The 21,002-nt window shown below is 39.7% G+C and overlaps 1 protein-coding gene across 1 annotated transcript in view; it reads left to right on the plus strand.

Moving 5' to 3' along the window:
* The window catches only part of LOC124787847 (meiotic recombination protein DMC1/LIM15 homolog), a 141,666-nt gene that overhangs the window by 60,530 nt on the left and 60,134 nt on the right, over positions 1–21,002 (plus strand). The window contains exons 5-6 of the mRNA XM_047254800.1: positions 20,065–20,297; positions 20,427–20,594. Coding sequence (XP_047110756.1) covers positions 20,065–20,297; positions 20,427–20,594 — 401 coding nt within the window. The remainder of the gene's footprint in view (positions 1–20,064; positions 20,298–20,426; positions 20,595–21,002) is intronic.

Below are 21,002 nucleotides of genomic sequence, written 5' to 3' on the forward strand. Positions count from 1 at the left end.
CGAGAGCTATGTACATGTTCAGATCTACTTGTGTGTGAGAGAGATGTTTCTCCATAATGAAAATGAATAAATCAAGGATTCGATCGAGTATTAGTGATGAAAATCTTTGCAACTACTTGTGTTTATCAATGTGCCATGCTTTGGTGCCCAACATTAACTTTATTATTTCTCATCACTAATGATAAACAGGTTTCAAATTTCTTTCTTTTTCTAATTGTTATTTTATTTGATTTGATTTTGACAGGAAGCTAAAACAGCTTAGGTCTAACCTGCCACTGCCCACAATGAAACCGAGTTTATTGTGCGGTATTGCTCCGTTTATATCTAGTAAAGCCAACCAATGCCCTTAAATAGTGCAAGGAGTCCCTTTACCCATTTTTTGGTAGACACAATTTCTTCAGGTCTAGTTGTCCTGAAGATTCTGTATCTTTTGCTCTCCAATGCCATGCATTCAAAGATTTCTTCACCCTCATGACGGATCCTTCATTTAGGGTCTTCGTCCATTATACCATTGTGTGTAGGTGTTTTTTGAAATTCCCGTGGCCAGTCATCAGTCTAGTCATGAGTTTGATCTCTTTCCTGTTCAATATCAGGATTACAGAGCTTCTTCTAAAACATGATTTGGGTATCATTACCTTACCATGTTTTTGTTTATGGACCTTGGTCCGATATTCTATGTGCTATTTCTTGAGCCAGTTCCATAGTTCTAGTTTTATCATTGCCTTGGTGATTGTCAGGACAGGTTCCTGTCCAATAAATGGAGTTGTTGCCCCCATCCTGGCTACTCTGTTGGCTTATTCATTTCCACAGATACCTGAGTAGCCATGGACCCACACTAGGTTTCCCCTATTGCTTCCCCCTAGCTCCACCAGAGCCCTGTGGCATTCTGCAATAAGCTTAGATCTTGTTGCAGGAGCTGCCAGTGATTTCAGGGCTGCCTGGCTGTCTGAATAGATGTAGATGCTACAGTCATTGTAGCACCTATGCATATTCTCCTTCACACATGCCCTGATTGCAGTAATTTCAGCTTGGAATACAGAGGCCAGTTTCCCTAGAGAGATGATGCCCTCCAGTCTTGGCTGAACCCCGAATACCCCTGCCCCATTGCCTTGGTCTGATTTCAACCCATCAGTGAACCAAACAATATCCCCCATACAGTGTCGAACTGTTTTTTCCCACTGCTCCCTGCTTCCAATTACTATAATGTAAGGCTTGTTGAAGCAGTTGGGAGTTATTATATAGTTGGCAGGCATTTCCCCAGCTATTACTATGTTTACCTCACTCACTATGTTAGTATGTGATTCTGGATATCCCAATGAGATCCAGTTTTTGCCAGTTTTAAGTCTGTATCCCCCAGCTGCTGCCTTCATCTTGACTCAAAGGTTTAGTGGACACATGTCCAGCATGGCTTCCATCTCAGCAGTTGGTGTGCTGCTAATTCCACCCGTTTTGGCCAAGCAGGCCAGTCTCTGAACCTTAGCTAGCACCTTAGCTGCAACTCGCTGTTCTGCCTTCTTCCACCCCACTACAGCCCTGTAGGAAATCCTAGGTCTACCCACAGTGCTGTATATCCAGTGCATACCTCGGGGGCTTAGGAGCCAGTTTTTACCACAAGCCCTTCTAGTACTCATTAGAGCACTTTTTGCCTCAGAGCAGATACTCTTAATGTGAGGGGTCCACATTAGTTTCTCATCTAAGGTTACCTCTAGATATTTCACTATCCCCTTCACGGGTAGAGTTTCATTGAAGAGCTTTAGATTCCAATTTGAGCGTTGGAATGCCTCTTTGTAAATGGCACCACGACAGTCTTCTTATGATTAACCCTCAGATCCTGTTTAATGCACCAATTTTGCACAATGTCCAATCCTCCTTGTGCCATATTTCAAACTGTATCAGTAAATTTGCCAAGTATTACTATGACAAGATCATCAGCATATCCTTGGCAGAAGCACTGTCTGGAATTTAGTTCCTCGATGTGTTCGTTCACCACTAGATTCCACAATAAAGGGGACAGAACTCCTCCTTGTGGGCAGCCTCTAGTGGTGTTAATTACCATCTTTTCATTCATCATGGTAGCCTCTACTTTCCTTCCACTAAGCATAGCCCTGGTCCACCTACGTATAGTGGTCTCTAGGTCATGCTGCCCTTACCATGGAATTGTAGGTCATGTTACTGAAGACACCCTCAATATCCAGGAAGATGCAGAGGGCTATTTCTTGGAAGTGAAGTGCTTCCTCCAGCCTCCCAACAAGTTGGTGGAGAGCTGTCTCACATGATTTACTTGGTTGATATGCATGTTGGTCTGAATGTAGAGGGGCCTTAATTAGCCTCCTCTCCCCAACATATACATTTACCAGTTTTTCCAATGTTTTCAGAATGAAGGAGGACAGACTGATTGGTCTCATATCCTTGGCCTTGGTATGATCAATTCTCCCTGGCTTTGGAATGAAGACAACCTTCACTGCCCCCCAAGCATTGGGAATGATCCCTACTGCTAGGCTAACCCTGAATAACCTGCATAGGACTTTTATGAGAGTCTCTCCTGCCTGTTGCAGGAGAGCTGGGAAAATTCCATATGGGCAGGTGACTTGACCAGTGGGAATGTTCCCACCACCCACTGGATTTTATTAAAATCTACATGCTCCTTGGCTGATTCCCAGTCCTCTCTTTGAGTGCCTGAGAACCATTGTCTCTCCGGGATCACATTATGATCTGTGTTGTCTGGCAGAGCATATTGAGGAAAGTGAGTTTTGAGGAGCAGTTTCAGCATCCCATGTGCTGTCTTTGTATATTCCCCATCTTCCTTCCTCAGCGTACCTCCTGGATTGATTGGTACTCTAGTGAGGATTCCGTGAAGTCTGACTTGAGTAACCATTTTCTCCACTTCCTCACAGAATGCCTTCCAGGATGTTTTCTTTGCTTGTCTGATTGCAATGTTGTAGTTAACAAGGGCCTAACGATATTTAGCCCATTGTCCTTTACTTCTCACAATGTTAAACAGTCTTTGTACCTGTTTTCTTTGAATTTCCAAGTTGTTATTGCACCAAGGCACACTCCTATTTGTGCAGTTGTCCTGATATGAGGCCACTATGGCAGAGGTAACAGCCTCTGCTACTTCCTCAGACTCTGCTGGATTCCTTATTGAGGTTTTAATTTCCAATAAGCCTAAGTCAAGGTCCCTTCTATATGTCTCCCAGTCTGTTTTACTGGGATTCCTATAGATCATGGTCAGTCTGATTCCCATTTCAATCTTGAATTTAATATACATGTGGTCCGATGAGGTTGGCTCTAACACCACGTGCCATTGTCTGACATAGCTGCCCATCATCATGGAACCAAAAGTTCCCTTCTGCTATTCCTGAATGTACTTTCATTGCCCCTGTTCAGGACCTCCAAGTTGTTAGCTAAAAGAAATTCAAGAAGGTACTCACCTCTACTGTTGGTGTCCTTCCTGCCCCACACTAGGTTGTGGGCATTGGTGTTGCATCCCACCAGCAGTTGATTACCTTTCCAATGGCAAGCCTCTACCAGTCCCCTCATCTCCAAAGGAGGAGGAGAGCTGTCTTCATAAGGAAGATATGCTGAGGCCAAAATAATTTCCCTCATGATACCTTCCTCACATTGCTGCATTTTAATGGTCACTAGATCCCTGGAGCAGAAATCCATCATTGGCATGAAAGAAATTCCATTTCTAACACAGATGCATGTTCAGAAGTTTCTTAGATTTCTAGCATAAATCAGCTTACCTCCAGTGCCACCAAGGCCTGATACGCCCCCTTTATATAAGTAGGGTTCTTGTATCAGGGCCACATATATTTCCTGCCTCCCCAGGCAGAGGCTCAGGGCAGCAGAGGCCCCTTTACTGTGCTGCAGATTAATCTGCAGCACCACCAGTTTCTGTCTTGCTGCCATCACTGTCTTTGAGAACCCTGACGGTGACCTGCGAGAACCCTAAAAACAATTTAAGGTCCTGCTCTCTCATCACCTTCAGGGACTTCTCTCTGACCTCCACTGCCAGGGTTCGTCCTTCCGGTACAACCTTCTGGTTGATCACTCTCTGTCTTCTGTCAAGACTTTCGGTTCTGAGCCCCTATTTTCTCAAACAGAGTCTTAGTAGAGACATCCTTAAGGATCTTTGGTACCCATATTGATACCTTTGCACTCTTAAGGCGTTCCGCTGCTGTCTTGACTAGCAGCTTCACATCTTCTCACGGGGATATCATGGGCACCTTGTCCTTAAACCATTCCACCATGTGCACCCCCTCACAGACAAAAAGGAGGGCACCATGATCTAGATAGACTCTCCTGAAGTTGGGTCCTGGACCAGCGTGCCCCTCCCCCCTCCCCCCTCCCCCCTCCCCCCTCCCGCATCCCCCAATCTTTCCAAAGAGGGCCATCTGTACAGATTCCTCCTACTGTGAGGTGATGGCCACCAATGGATAGCCTTCCTGGATAACTGCCATCTTAAGAACTGAGACTGCAGTACTATAGGTCTGTTTCCCTATTTCTTGCCTTGGTTTTTTCTGGGCTCGCTTATTCAGTGAGGAGGGAGTGTTAGATTCCTCCCTTATCCTCTTGCTGCCTGTCTTTGACATTGTGGGGTCTGCGTATCCCCTTCAACCTGAGACAATTTTTTCTTGGGGGTCTTAGGTTCAAGTCCCTTTAATTCTCTCCACTTGTCTTTAGGAAGCCATTCTTTCCCTTCTTTCTCCTCTGTTCCCTGAGTAGTTTCCTCCTCTGGGCCCCAGACAAGGCTTTAATCTTGATCTGATCCAACTCCTCGGTTACTGTTCCCACTTCTGGCTCACGTCTAGACCCTGATTCAGTAGTGGGAATGCCTTCCATCGACCCTGAACGCGATGTTTGGGTGTCTTTGATGTCTCAGTTTGCCCCTCAGTTTGTTTTTCTTTATTTTCTTTAACCATGTCCATATTGGTCCCACAAGATCTGGGGATCTACACGGTCCACACCATGAATACCCCATGTGGTGTAAGGCTACTTACTCAGGGAGGTCGCCCAGTATCCCTGAGGCTCCATTTGCGACATCTTCCCATGTGCCATGCACCCCTCGGCACGGATTGTGTCACACCTTGGGTTAGGAAAGGGAATTGGGCAGGACTAGGAGTGGATAGGGAAGATGGGACATTGTGGGACACTCTTAGTCTAATCCATTGGCTGAGGCCTTTCCGGCAGTAGGTCCTCTACTTTCGGCATAGCCCTCAGCTTCATGCAGATACACAAGCCTCTCCACCCGCACGGACAGTGCTTCATCAAGGTGGTGTCCCACAGAGAGGAAAATTGTTATTTACTAACTGTGCCTCATCCTGCTCCATATAACATCGCAAACATTGTTATTTGAAAAATTTGATATTAAACTGGTTGTTCAAGGTACACTTACATGCTTAAAAATTATCATTTAATCATTGAGAGACATTTTTGATACCCTTGCCATGAAGGGTATTTGGGTACCTGATGGGGGCAGCAAAACCAATCTGGCATATTTATGCAAATTTGTTTTTACGTTATGTTTTAGAACTGCGACATTTGTTGATAGCACGGTGGAATAACATGATATCTTCCCACGATTGCATTACACATTTTGAAAAGAGATGAGAGTGCCCCAGGTACAGTGTATCTGACCTACTGGGTAAAGTGAAGCAGTGACATCTGTGCTTAGAGACATATGCTAAATGAGCAGTGACAGTACCATTTCCCTATTTACACATATGCTAAGTGTGGACACTGTGACCAGAAAGTATGCAGATTTCCTGCCAGCCCTGCTATCAGGAGATGCTCTAATATTGCTCACAGTCTGTTGTAAAGGCATGCCTCATTTGTGACTCTCTGAAGCCCATTCAACATAGGTGGAACTGATCTATGTGGTCTCTGTCACGTGGTAATCTCCCGTCAGACAGAGAACTGGTAATCAAAAGTACCAAAACTTTTCTTCATTACAAGGTTAGTGAGATCCTTGTCAATCCTGTTATACACTGAGTCATATTATAAGATATTAACCTTATTTATGTAGCCCTTCTGTGGCATGAGCAATGTACCATTACTTTTATATACTTTGAGCACTAGAATACTCACATCTAACAGAGGGCTGCACTCTTGAAAGGCAAAACGTTATTTTTCTGTGGTGCAGTTCTTGTACCTTGCTGTGTCTGCTGTGAGAGGGTGAACAACTTTCTTGATGGAATAATTAATAAACAGACGCCGCCTGCTTCACAACTTTTTACTACCAACTACTGTTTTCAGTCTGTTCTGCAGACCCTCTTCAGATCTACATTGGAACAAGAAAAAAGGCAACAATAAAAATTAAAAGAGTGTATTACAAAGACTATGTATAAGATGATGTGACTTACCAAACGAAAGCGCTGGCAGGTCGATAGACACACAAACAAACACAAACATACACACAAAATTCAAGCTTTCGCAACCAATGGTTGCTTCATCAGGAAAGAGGGAAGGAGAGGGAAAGACGAAAGGATGTGGGTTTTAAGGGAGAGGGTAAGAAGTCATTCCAATCCTGGGAGCGGAAAGACATACCTTAGGGGGGAAAAAGGACAGGTATACACTCGCACCCACACACATATCCATCCGCACATACACAGACACAAGCAGACATTTGTAAAGGCAAAGAGTTTGGGCAGATGTGTGTATGTTTGTGATGTATAAGGTTTTACAAATAATAACAGAATATTATGAATCCACATGTACCTACTGCCAACTGCATTTTGTTGGCAGTAACTGTAGTACACAACTGTTGTGTAAAGCTAATATGGAATACAACGATGTCATGGGAAAAAATTCCATATAGTCACATTATGTGTGCATACATACATCATAATACATTGAGGCATTTTAAAAAAGATTCCCTCATTACAAAGTAAAATGAAAATCATTAATAAATATTAAGGTTTAAATGATATGTTAATGTAATACATTTCAACACGAACGAGTGCATTACAGAAAACAACAAATGAAGTAAATTACCTCACATTACACTCTGCATCATACATTTTTGTTCTTGTTTGTATATTTTAAAAGACAGTGCAAAATTAACAAACATACCTAATTTGCATATCTCAAATCCTCCATCCATGAAAGTAAACTTTAGGAATTTGCCTTCATTTTAAAAAATAAAATTAAAAATGCTCTGAGAATTCTTACTGCTAAAGGAAGAAAGGAATATAGTTACAAAAATAACTATAACCTTTAGGAAACAATTACTACAAATTAACAAAGATGTTAAGTTATGATAGTTTAAGAAAACAGTGTGACCTCTAGAGTACACCACCTACCATAACTTGTTGCGTGGCAAGAGATGTAGTAGTGTGTTTATGTAAGTCATATGCTGCAACTTGCTCCAGCCACCTTCCAACATGGCCAGCTAACATGAGATAAACACATTAATGTTTCTGGAATGAGGAAGAACATCAGGCATCACACACCTACTGGAGCACATAATCATAGATATTTAAGTAAGCATTATGAGAAAGACACAAAGGAGCTACAGGCATTTGGCTGCAAGTGGGCATTGATTGAAATCAATGGCTGCAGGATCAAAATAGTGTCTGTTCTTTCAGACATGTCCTGACAGAACAGATACCACATAAACATCATGGGAAAATTCATCCTGTTTATTAAGATTCTTGTCAGGTTCTTTTCTTTTGATAGTACCAATTTCTAATTCTTCAAGCATGTCAAGATACAGTCTCATGTTTGTTCTGTGCAAAATCTCCATGTTATTGTCAGTACTAGTGATTTGATGGTTATTTGTTGATTTATGTGAACCTAATGCAGTTTTACTTTTCGTCAGTATATGCCCATTGTAGCAAGTTTTAAATATTCTGTTCATCTGTCCAATACAGTTCTTTTGGTATTCATCACGTGTCACATGTTATCTTATAAGCATGATACTATAAATAATACCACAGAAGGAAAATTGCTACTCACCACATAGCAGAGATGCTGAGTCGCGATAGGCACAATAAAAAGATTCACACAATTAAAGCTTTCAGCCATTAAGGCCTTTGTCAGCAGTAGACACACATACATACATGCACACACATCTGCAATCTCAGAGAGCTGTGAGTGTATGTGTGTGTGTGTGTGTGTGTGTGTGTGTGTGTGTGTGTGTGTGTCTACTGCTGACAAAGGCCTTAATGGCCGAAAGCTTTAATTGTGTGAATCTTTTTATTGTGCCTATCGTGACTCAGCATCTCTGCTATCTGGTGAGTAGCAACTTTTCTTCTCTAGTATTGTTACATTCCATCCTGGATTTTCCATTGTTTGATACTATAAATACCTATTCTTTCCCTGTGAAATTTTATGACAAACCCTTAGCTCCAACATATTTCTGATCCTTGATGTTACTTTTATGTTAGACATATGTAGCGACCTTTCACACTTATCAGCATAACATACTGTGGCACAACTTTTGATGGTATTGAAATGTCCTTAAGTAAAAGTAACTTAAAATAAGAAACTGGATGGGACCAAGATTCAGCAGAACATCTCAAAGAGAAAGAGTAAGTACTTACATTCCAGTGTTTATCAGATAACTTATGATAACTTTCAATAACTTATGATGACATCCAAAACTATATTGGGCAGATGGGTTGAACATTTGAAACTCACTTCAATGAAAATACACTTCCACAAAGTAAAACTGCATTAGGGGCACATTTATGAACAAATCATAAGAACATGGAGATTTTGCAAAGAGCAAACAATGGACAGTATCTTGATGTGCTTGAAGAACTGGAAACTTATACTGCCAAAAGAAAAGAACCTGATGAGAATCTTAAACAAAAAGAATGAATTTTTCCATATACTTACATTAATATTTATGGTGATGTGCTCCAACAGGTGTGCAATGCCTGAGGTTCTTCTTCATTCTGTGAACATGAACATGTTTATTGTGTTAGTTGGCTGTATCGGAAGGTGATCAGTGCAGACTGCAGCCTGTGATATGCATAAACACAGTACTGCACCACATATAATCCAATTTGCTATGGTAGGTGGCATAACTAGTGGCCACTCTATTTTCTAAAACCTCTATCAACAAATGACTTGAATTTCTTGTACAAGTCTGCATTCATTGTGAATAGAACAATCTAGATAAATATTAAAATTGTCTTTATTTATTACACCATTTGGCTACACCATCATCAGAGATTTTCCATTAAAATTCGAGGAACATAAAGATGCAGCTGAATGAACAAGCTCAGTTTCAATGGCTGCTTCACAACCTAGGCCATCTTGATCCTTCCCTACAGCACCAGCTTCTTTGAACTTTGGAAATGGGAGTTATCCATGCAACATATCCTCTGCTCCCAAAATTGTCCTGGCCTTAATCTCCAGTAATCCACTGTCCCCACACCCTTCACCCAACAGTTTCTCCTTTCTCCACCCTGTCACTCCCTCCCATATTCAGGACCAAATGTCCCTTCACATTTGCCACTTCTCACTGTCTCCAAAAACTGCGCATCACATGCCTAGCCCATGCACCTATCACCCCTCCCTCTCGCATTCATAGCCAGTAAACTGACTGCCTTCCGTATAGCCATTAGCCAAGCACTTCCAATCCCTCCCCCTGCCTCCCACTTCTCTCTCCCTCTACCCACACCGCCTGACATAACCCCTATTACAATCTAGAGCACCTGCCAAAATGCAGGATCATGTATCCAGTCAGCAGCATCTAGATGCAGAGGCATGCATGTGCGTGTTGTAATCTGCCCCTCCCTAACATCATTTTTTGATTGTCACTGTCTTTATGGTTAACTCTTTTAATAAACTTTGAGAGGAGTAAGATTTACAATCTTCTTTTCTCATAGTTGACTCCAATTCTTCACATCTAGGGGCTGATTCTTGAAGCTGAAATTTTGATATTTTAGGATCTCATGGTTCCAATTGACATAAATAATTTTGAAGTAATCCTGTACAAATTTTTTATTTTCTTCATGATAATTTATTCTCTCACATTTTTCTGTTTCACATTGTTTTTTGAATTTTCACATTAACAAAGCCGAAATTTACATTGTTCTTCCGAAAAACAAAAACATGTCTGATCACATTGGAGGCATGCCCACTATTACTTCACTCTGCAGTACTAACAATATTCTAAAGGGTTTACAAATTCTCTTTTATAAATGAATCCAGAAATAAGCATAATAAACAGTACTAAATTGCATAATTAATAACAGAAATTTTAAATGTGCCAAATATTTTGTAATTTCAAATGTTTATAAAAGAAAATAATTTCAACTGTACATTCAGAACCAGTACATATCAATTGTAACAAAGAAAATAAACTAATTTCGTTTTACAGATTTTAGCCTGAAATGTAATAGATCGTGTACAAAATCATACGAAATTCTTTTAGGAAAATGGCTGAGATAAAATTTACCTATTCTAATTCAAAGATATTTCTAGTATCAACTACTTCTGTTGATGAAAAGTAATGTCAGAGGAGGGTGTCCCTTTCAATGTGCATGCACATGTGAGCATGTGTGTGTGTGTGTGTGTGTGTGTGTGTGTGTGTCTGCATGCGCACACATAGAATAATATATCTGATGAGTCTAACTGTGATTGTCACGGAAGAAATTTCAGAATTCGGAGTACATACAGAACAGTGTTGACCACATAAAACATCTAGCAGTAATAAATGTAGGCACTAGATTAAATGAATGATGTAATAGCAAATAATGAAATGTACTGTTGTTGAATTGTTGTGAGACTAGAGAAATGTGCTCTTAGCAGCAAAGTTACCTTTTCGAGATCTCTGGTAGTTCTCAGTCAGGGTGGTGTCACTGTTCACACTCCAGCCCTTTCTCCATTCTTCAAAATAAATCTGCACATGACCTCAACCACCAAAACTTGATCTGTAAATATATGACAATGCCTACATTAATCCATTACAGAACATAAAAATGCTGAAATTGGCAGCAAACTGCAAATATAAGATGACCCTGTATTTTTAGAATTATGAATTTGGATAAAAACTCCATCTTATAATAGGGTAATTTTTCAGCTGTAGACTTCTGAAGGTAGACCACACTCCTATATTTAAGAGGAGACAGTGTGCATGTATTATTTGAGCACATATACATCTGCTGCAAGTGTGTGCATTTCTCTGAATGCTCTCCACAGTGCAGGCTGATATCAGACCTATCATCTTTGTTCTATAAAATTGCAACAGAACATCAGCTATGTGGAACTTAATATTCCCAGTTTCAGAATTCCTTGTGATGTCCTGGAAACTTCTGCCTTATTAATAAGGTCCTTAGACAGTCATATTTCAGATTCTGGAATTGATCAAAGAGGACTTGGAGCTTGATCTGACAGGTGTTTACAGAATTTTGTGTAAGTGGAAAATTTTATATAGGGCAAACCACACATGCCATTTAGGAGTGCATTGTGGAACACCAGTGAGATACTCATCTTCTCTAAACCAGCAAACCACTATTGCTAATTTTGGGACTGCATCATTGAAGGATCAGTTGAACTAAGTGTCCTGAGAACTTTACCAATCAGGATGGGGGTTATCATCTGGACAGTGCATGGACTCTATGATTGGAAAACTCTGTGCTCTGTGTTATCAGCATTCTCTTGTGGTTTTACAGAATGAAGACAATCGATCCAATATCAATAAAGAAAACTTCCATCACAGAGAGCTCTCAGAATAATGCACAGACTTGCAGCAGTGGCTCATGGAATCAAGTAATGTTACTGGAATATCATGCATGAGCCTGCAATGTTTTCAATAGAGGAGCTTGGTATATGGCTAGAAGACTCTCCAAAGAAATATCATGACAAGGAGCGACTGACAGCAGACACCACATAACTTCACAGAACTATTTTCTTTACATAGTTATAAATCCACTCTCTGTAGATGTACATGATTTTTTCATGCTGTTGATGATGAGAGAATAGTTCATGGGTGTAATACTAGATCCTGATGTCCAAAAGACACATTATTTTGACAAACAACCATGTTGCCATTATCAGGTGTGCTGATGAACCAACTGCTGATGTGTGAGCAGAGGGGTTTTATGTCCACCTTCATTTTATATGTACATGTTAATCACTACCAACATAGGTCTGTGGCACATCTGTTGTTACTATACCCATACCTCCATGTAGGTTAAGAGGTTAAAAGAGATTTCTGCCAACAACAACAACAGACTGGCTTCTGATGCAGGCAGAGCAGAGTACCATCAAGCACATTGTGCATTGAATACATCCCTGGCTGCAAACTTAAAATGGTGTTACAGACAGTTGTGAAGGAGAGGGAGGCAAAGGTGAGGGTGGTGGGAGCTCATGGATATAGAAGTGCAGCTCTGGCCATGAGCAGTCAGTTCATAAACACACCTGATGATGACAACATCTCAAATGCTAAAATATTGTGTTCCTTGGACAGCAAGATCCAGACGTCATCATAAATAATAACAGAAAAACTGAGGCATCAAGATTTAAGATTAATATCACAAAGACTAATATTACACAGTTTGAAACAAATATCAAAATGCCAGAAATAGCCAACAATACACTAAAAAGAAAATGTATGTAAAATTCCTTGGTGTTTATACGGATAAAAATCTGTAACTAGGTCAATACACAGATAAAATAATTAAGAAGCTATGTTTTACACCTGGCATTATCTACATCTACATAATAGTCTGAAAGACAGTAAACAGAGCAGTGAAAAGGGTACTTTGTACCATTGTGTTAGATAGAATACCAGAGAGCTGTCACATTTTTCATACTTTCATACCCTCTGAGCTGTGTAACTAAAATAAAGAAAGTATTTGTTCACCAAAAGCAAGCAGTAGGAACACTTACTTTGCATCCATAGTGCACACAGGCCTCTTCAAAGAGCATTGAATTTTTACACTAATTTTCCACTGCATTATTATTATATTAATAATAATAAAAACAGTTTCACATAGATAATTGTTGTTCTGTGTTAAATGTCTATGTGGTCACACAGATATTAAGCTAGCAATAGCAGATAATTAGTAACTACAGAGTGTTCCAATTATCTGATGGCTGCTCCCACAGCACGGTAGATGGTGGGCAGTGAGTGCTCCATTGTCTGGTAAATCAGATGCTATGTCGCCCACCTGCTACTGGAGAACTAAATTTTGTACTCACCCAATCATGTAAGGAAATGCTGTAACTGCCTGCCATTGTTTTCTGTGCATTTCTGACATTTACTCGAGAAATTATTCTCCCACAATGTAATTCTCTTTGAGAAATTGAATCAGTTGACTTGTGGACATTATCTTTGAGTTCATGTAATGTGTACCGGTTTGTTGTGCACACTTTATCCTTTATTGCTTCCCACAAATAGAAATCACACATGGTTAAATTGGGAGTTTGAGTGGCCAACATATTGTTACTAATGATTCTACCATGGAACACATTGTGAATTGCATGCAAAGAAACATTGGCTGTGTGAGCCCATGCCAAATCCTGTTCAAAAATGTGAAGCTTCATTCTCTTTCACTCAGTTCATTGAAAAATGGTTGCAAAATGTTTTGCACATATCTTTCGCTGTTAACTGTGTCATCAAAAAAATTGGGCCTATTACTCTGTCACCATTAACTTCACACCACACTCATATTTTCTGATGATGAAGGGGTTCCTCATGGAACAGAATGATCTTTAAGCACTCCAATGTCAACAGTTTTAGGAATTGACATATCCATGTAAATGGAGCCAGGCCTCATCTGAAAACAGATGGAGGTAAGGATCTGTTCCACCATCACGCACTTGTCTAAATACCCATTTGCAAAACCTAACTCTTTGTGCAGGATCAGCAGGTTTAAGTTCTTGCACTACAGCTACTTTATAGGGCCTTAGCCCTAGTAGCTCTTTTAACAGATGTGCAAGAAATTTGCATTTGCTGTGAAAGACATTTAAGAGACATTTTAGGGGAATTTTTGAGGCAGCATGCAGCGTCATCGATGCAAACTTCTGTGAGCACTATACATTATCATTTATGCTTTGTGTTATGAACATTTCCTGTTTCATAATATTTATTCACTAATTTATGGATTGCATCACAACTCAAATACCTGTAAACTTCTGTTCAAACAATCTCCAGACACTGTGAGCGGACTTTGTATGCATATACAAATTGTAAATGGGCACTCGCTGTAGAATGGAATACTTTGGTCTTGCATTGTTGTGTTAGCAGACTTCACTGCTACACTCACAGTGTTTGTTCCACTGCTCAAATGACACTGTCCAAAAGACAAGTAGCATGGCATTAACAGGGATACGTGGTATCCCATTTGACCAGCCTGTGTGGCACCAGAGGCCGGCAGACATGACCCTGTATGTGCTGTCATCAGATACATGGAACACCTTGTATTTAATATAGCTGAGGAAGCAGTAGCTTCTTTTTCAAGTTATTGTTATTTTTGTTACTTTCATGTTGTTAAATGTAGCTTAAATTCAGCAGAAACAGTTTTTAACAGTTTAACTATAGTGTTTTATAATTACTATTGTTGCTAGCTGATTAATGATTAACTTTTTAAATGTATTCCTTGACTGATTCATGATGGGCTGCATGGCATGAGACAGATGAGTTAATGCATGAATGAATAAATGAATCAGTGCTACCATGTGCTGGAATATGTGAATTTAGATCTATACCAAAGCCACGCCTCTATTAAACTACGTGCTGTTCAAGATTTTTGGCTGTTTTGCCTTGATAATCTAGTTTCTTTAGAGCCCTTACAAGATCCTACAATATTCCCAGATCATTCTCAATTCACCATCATCCCCTCCCAGTGCCAAAGAATAATGTTGCTGCACTTAAGCCAGCATGATTGGTCAGTCGTGCCATCTTGATGTTTTTTGACTGGGATTGCTTGCAGCATACTGCCATCAGTAACTGGTTACAAACAGAGCACAATTGGTAGTCTCAGCGCTGTTTTTGAGGCCATTATAGGTCCTAATTTTGATGTTTTTCTCTATTACAATGTTCCAAACTCAAATGGCCACGCATAGCACTCCAATCCACTCAAAATCAAACATACAGCTTTTATCCATGCTCTGTTCAGCAATTACTGATTTACCTTTCTGGCCAAGGCAAACATACCTGTGCTGCAAAACAGGGTTGTGTACACTCAGTGTAAATCAGCCCACTCACTCACTGAATTCTGTAGACACCAGGTGAATGCAAACTCACTGGATCCTTCAGACACACACTATGCACCAGACCTGGTTCGCAAACAGATCTCCCATGCCATTTCCCCTCACACACCAATCCTCTCACCACCCCAAGAATGAGCCACAAATGAGTGCCCCCTTCATCACTCAAAACCACTGCAGACTGAAACAGCTGAACCACATCCTTTGCCAGGGCTTTGATCATCTCTCATCATGCCCTGAAATGAGGGTCATCCTACCCGATATACTTCCCACCCCTCCTGAAGTGATGTTCTCTCACCTAGCCAACCTCCACAACATCCTAGTCCATCCCCATGCCATTCCCAATTCCAGCCACTTGCCACAAGGATCATATCTCTGTGGAAGACCCAGGTGCAAGTTTTGCCCAATCCATCCACCCAGCATTTCCTATTCTCATCCTGTCACAGACTCATCCTACCCCATCAAAGGCTGGGCCACCTCTGAAAGCAGCCATGTCATATATCGGCTCTGCTGCAATCACTGCACAGCTTTTTATACTGGTATGACTACCAAGCATCTGTCCACCAGGATGAACGGCCACTGCCAAACTGTGGCCAAGGACAAAGTAGACCACCTTGTGGCACAACAGGCAGCTGAACATAGCATGCTTGATTTCAATGGCTACTTCACTACCCAAGCTATATGTATCCTCCCCTCCACTTCCAGCTTCTCTGAACTGCGCAGATAGGCGTTATCCTTACAACATATTCTCCACTCCTGTAATTATTCTGGTTTCAGCCTGGTGTAACATACTGTCCCCAAAGCACCCACCCAATAATTTCTACCCCTCTGTACTAACTCCATCTCCCAACTATTATCCACCTTCTAACAATACACCTGGCCATCTTTCTTCACTTCTATCCTTTCTTGCTTCATTTTCCCTACCTCCTTGCCACACAACCTCCGGACACTGTGCCTGTTGGCAGCTAGTCCCTCCACATGCTGGCAGACAGCACTCCTCTCTCTCCCCACCCATACACTGCTCCCCTTTACCCTTCCCCACCATCTTCAGATTGCTTTCCATGTGACAGTTGCATTCTGGTCCCAGCTGCCAGAGTTACCTGTCGTGTGTGTGAGGTGTGCTTGCTTGTGTGAATGAATGGTATGTGCATCTCTTTCTTCTTCTGATGAAGGCTGTGGCTGAAAGCTTAAGTGTAAGTATCTTTTACTTGTAACTGTCTGAAACTCAATGTGTCATCTTTACCGTAAGTAATGATCTATCTTTTCCTACATTATTGATAAGCTAAATCTCTATTCTTCTGCAGTGGTTGTAAAAATATTTTGTTTCTTCAGAAGCTTTGCAATGTTTGCTGTTGATGGGGCCACACATGAGAGAAACACAAGTAGCTTGGTCTCTTTTTGCATTATTAATGTATCACACATTGTTTGCATTGTCTTCTTAATTTGTGTATGACTGTAACCATTCCTTTGGAAAATCCCTCTGAGGTATAGGTAACTGTTTGTGATCATGTATGGCCCAAGTGTTTTGGAAAGAAGTGTTCAAAACAGTGTTACATTTGGCTGGGTGACTGAATTTAGATGCATGCAAATACAGATCCACAGGTGTCAGTTTCCAGTGTACAAAGTTACCTAATGTGCAATCTTGCATCTTGAACAAAAGTCAAGAAATAGGAGGCAGCCACCTTATTCAACTTCCATACTGAATTTCATTTTGTCTTGGACAGAGCAGAGTACTACAGTAAGTTAGAGGACTCCAATAAATTTATCCTACTAACCAGCACATAGTACATTGTTAGCAATGTTTGTGTGTTTATTGTCCTTGACATTCTTGTCATTAGAAATATACTTGAACCCACATTGTCACAAATGTTTGTTATGTGCTTCTCCCATGTCAAGTACCTACCACTGTCACACCCAGGAATTCATAAGTTTCTGTCTGTTTTAGATCAAAGTCCCCAACCTTGACAGTAATATTGTTCAAGTTAAATGTTTTGTTTGCATGTACCTGCATGTATGTGATTTTCTTCACATTTATAAAAAGATTATTTCCTCTGAAATGATTGTATCAGTCTGCCATATTTAGAGAAGCCCGCTTTTGTAAGTCCTCTGATGAAACAAATTCTTACAATAAATTAAGTGCCATCTGCAAACATGGCAGCATTTGCCCTACTGTTTTGGGCATATCATTTACATACAAAATAAAAAAAAAGTAGTGGGCCAAGCACTGATCTTTGAGGCACCTCCATATTTAACAAATTCAGGATTTGAGTAGACATTTTTAATAGTATTATTCACATTCTTTTTTTCTACACAATGTTTTCTTTTCCATGAATTATTTTATGATATCGGCTGCTTTCCCCTGTTACCATAGCACTTACACTTTTCTAATAATATGTTGTGGCATACATAATGAAAAGCTTTTGAAAGGTCAAGGAACATGCCACAAACTTTCTTTTGTGGTCTGGTGCCTTAGTTACACATGCTACAAATTCAGCTTTTATTAGTGAATCTACCCTTCCTACACCCATGCCGGGCATCATTCAAAGTACTGCATTTTTCTATAAAATTTGTATTATGTCTGTCATTAGACTTCCTAGTAAGACACCTGTAACAGTTATTGGTCATTAATTCCCTGGTCTTTCTTGCTGCCTCCTTTGAAAATAGGGATTACTTTACTCTTTTTTTAAACATGTTGGTAATATTCCTTCTTCCCTAGCTAAGTTTATGAGGAAAGTCAGAGGCTCTACTGTTTAGTCCCTAAGTATTTTTTGTTTAATACAGAAGCAGAAAATAAACTAGAATATTGTTTAAAGAAAACAATAAGTTTAACGAACCAAAAAGGCACAAAATACATAGGCAGCAGAGGAGGAAACAATTCATTAGAGGAGGAAACACTTATTTTGGTTTGTAGGTTTAGACAATTTCTGTTCTCTGCCAAACTTATATGAAATCAGTATGTTCCTTTAAAGGTGGAAAGTTGTAAGGACACCTCTTTTCTACGTGCTTTATTTGTCTTACCACAATATCCCTGTATTGCACATCAACACGGTCCACAACATCAAGGAAGTGAAAGAAGACTGCCTTCTTGCCTTCCTTTTTCCTGAAAACCTTCACTGCAATTGGATGTTGCAAAAATACATCACCAACATAAAACTGCTCTCTCATGCCTTCCTGTGTGATGAACACCACAATTACAAAATCATTGTCTCATTCTTCCAATGGTTCATGCGAGATGACCTCATTATGGACAGCACTGTCATTTATTCCAGGCTTTTGCAGCAATTCTGAAGGAATTTTGCTGACTGATAGTAGCTTCTTGCTATTCTTTCTTTAGCCATCCAATAAGTCTGAATTTGCACTCTGCTTTTGGGGGTGATGCTGTTTCCTGGAGACAGCAAAGGTTTCCTGCTTTTGCTTATGACAGGGCTGCTGGTTCTACTCAGATGCTCTTTTCATTCTCACACAGACATGTGCTAAGCACTTCATATTGATTGAAGAGATTTCTGATCCAACAAATTCCAGCCCTGTTGTATGAATTTTTTCACCACATGCCCTTGCCTGTTCAAATCCTCCTGCACTGAATCACTGACATCATTTGTTTGGAATGGGAATCCCCAATCACCCCATAGTAAAATCTCATCAAAATTCATTTGCTCATCTTCTTCAGTCAATATTATCTGATGACCGAATTTCTGTGTAATGTTTCCTTAAACAGTCTGTGTGCAGAGTCATTTTGATACTTGATATTTTTCAGCAATATACCTTACACTTTTGTCTGTTCTTTTAAATTCTGAAACAGCGTTAATTACGTTCTCTTCATGACATTTTTTGTGGATTTGCATGAAGGTCCATTTCACCCCATGAACTTACAATTTCTGAAAAAATGACTATGTGAGAACAGCTATTGACAATAGACTATTGTAATACTGTAGCAAATCACCTTACAAGTTACAGCACTATATATGCAATTGTACTAATATTTATAATGCTTTTTACTTTTACACAGTGAAGTAGGTTTGAACAGAACTTTACAAAGCACTTAACAGTCGTTGTTTTAACCACTTGACGAACAAAATAGTTGATTATGCTGCATGTGTGTCTGTACATAACCTCATTTAATAATTTATGGGGACAGATGAGCATCAAAATAAACTTGAAATCAAATCCATGCAACACAAAAAAGGCAGAAAATTCAAGCTGTTGCACTTCACCTTTAGTGCCCCACTTCACCCCAGTTGACATTTGCCTCATTGTCTTGTATTATGTCTTTGTTTATGCAGCCCCCTGTCAATGTCTGAAGTGGTATCTAACAACTCCCATGTACCTGTTGAAAGTTCCTTATCAAGGGACAAGTAATACAAAGACAAGTACAAGACTGCACGTACACTTTTCCAAGTCTGAAGATGATGGGAGCTACACTCATCGTATTATCACATGATTTTTGCCAAGTCACCTGGCCAGAAACCTATGAAGTTTATTTGTTTGGTGCTCATTGTACTGCATGTGGGTACACTCTATCCTGTACTGCATTTCCTTCATAATTTAATGTATCTACCTGACAGAAGTAGCTTTCAACTGTAGCAGCAGCCAGCTTTAATTTAGATCACCTCCCTACACCAAGTCAAAACTTGTGTTAATTCTAACTCTCAGTGGCAGTCATACAAACTGTGTGGAACTAATGTAGTAGCACCTAATGATTTGTCAACATTAACTAGAAAACGTAAGTCAATGATCTCAAAATGTGGAATGAGTTTTAGTAGTATTTTAACAGTGATTATGTTATGTGTGGATTCAGTTGTGAAACAGTATGTGTATTAGTAATGGAATAATTGTGCAAAGCCAGTCACGTTCTACATTACATCAATAAACACTGTTCTTTTCTTCTGTTTTTAGAATGTAGCAGACATAAAGAAGCTTAAATCTTCTGGAATATGCACAATAAAGGGGATTCAGATGTGCACTCGCAAAAAATTATGTGGCATTAAAGGTTTCTCAGAGGCTAAAGTTGACAAAATCAAAGAAGCATGTTGTAAGATTGGCACAGGGATGGGGTTTCTGACAGCACTAGAAGTTAGTGATAGGCGAAAATATGTTTTTCGAGTAAGCACAGGAAGCCAGGAATTAGAGTGAGTAAATATGTAAGATACCAACTGCGCTTAATTCTTAGAGGCCAATCTTAAAGTCACAGAAATTATTTTGTTGAATCATTTTTATTGCTGCTGAGAATAAGAGGCACATATATTTCTAATTTTCAGTAAACTTTTAGGCGGAGGTGTAGAATCCATGGCAATTACAGAAGCATTTGGAGAATTTCGAACTGGTAAAACACAGTTATGCCACACATTATGTGTGTCTGCACAAATGCCAGGAGCAAATGGGTATTGTGGTGGCAAAGTGATTTTCATTGATACAGAGCATACCTTGTATCCTTTTTTGTATATTGCTAATCTATAACACAGAAGCTACACATTATTACTTAATAAATTATTTTTATCTTTATTGTTATCATTTTTATCATCATGCTGATTAAATGGAAAATCTACATTTATTTTGTGAAAAATGGAAGTATCACATGCATCAAACATAAGAAAGGACATGGAATATGACCATCTATACTGAATAAAAGTGAAGGTAATTACAGTGTAAATTTCTAACATGGTAATTAATCATAATACATAAATCAAAGATGGGATTAGAGTAATATAAAATCATCAGGAATTGACAAATTTTATAAATGACTATTTCTCTGATACTGCAGAGAAGTTGCAATAAAATCTTCTTAAACCATTTGTAGCATTCACAACAAATTACACAGTGAGTACAATTACGAT

The sequence above is a fragment of the Schistocerca piceifrons genome, chromosome 3, assembly GCF_021461385.2.
Source record: "Schistocerca piceifrons isolate TAMUIC-IGC-003096 chromosome 3, iqSchPice1.1, whole genome shotgun sequence".
NCBI classification, from domain to species: domain Eukaryota; kingdom Metazoa; phylum Arthropoda; class Insecta; order Orthoptera; family Acrididae; genus Schistocerca; species Schistocerca piceifrons.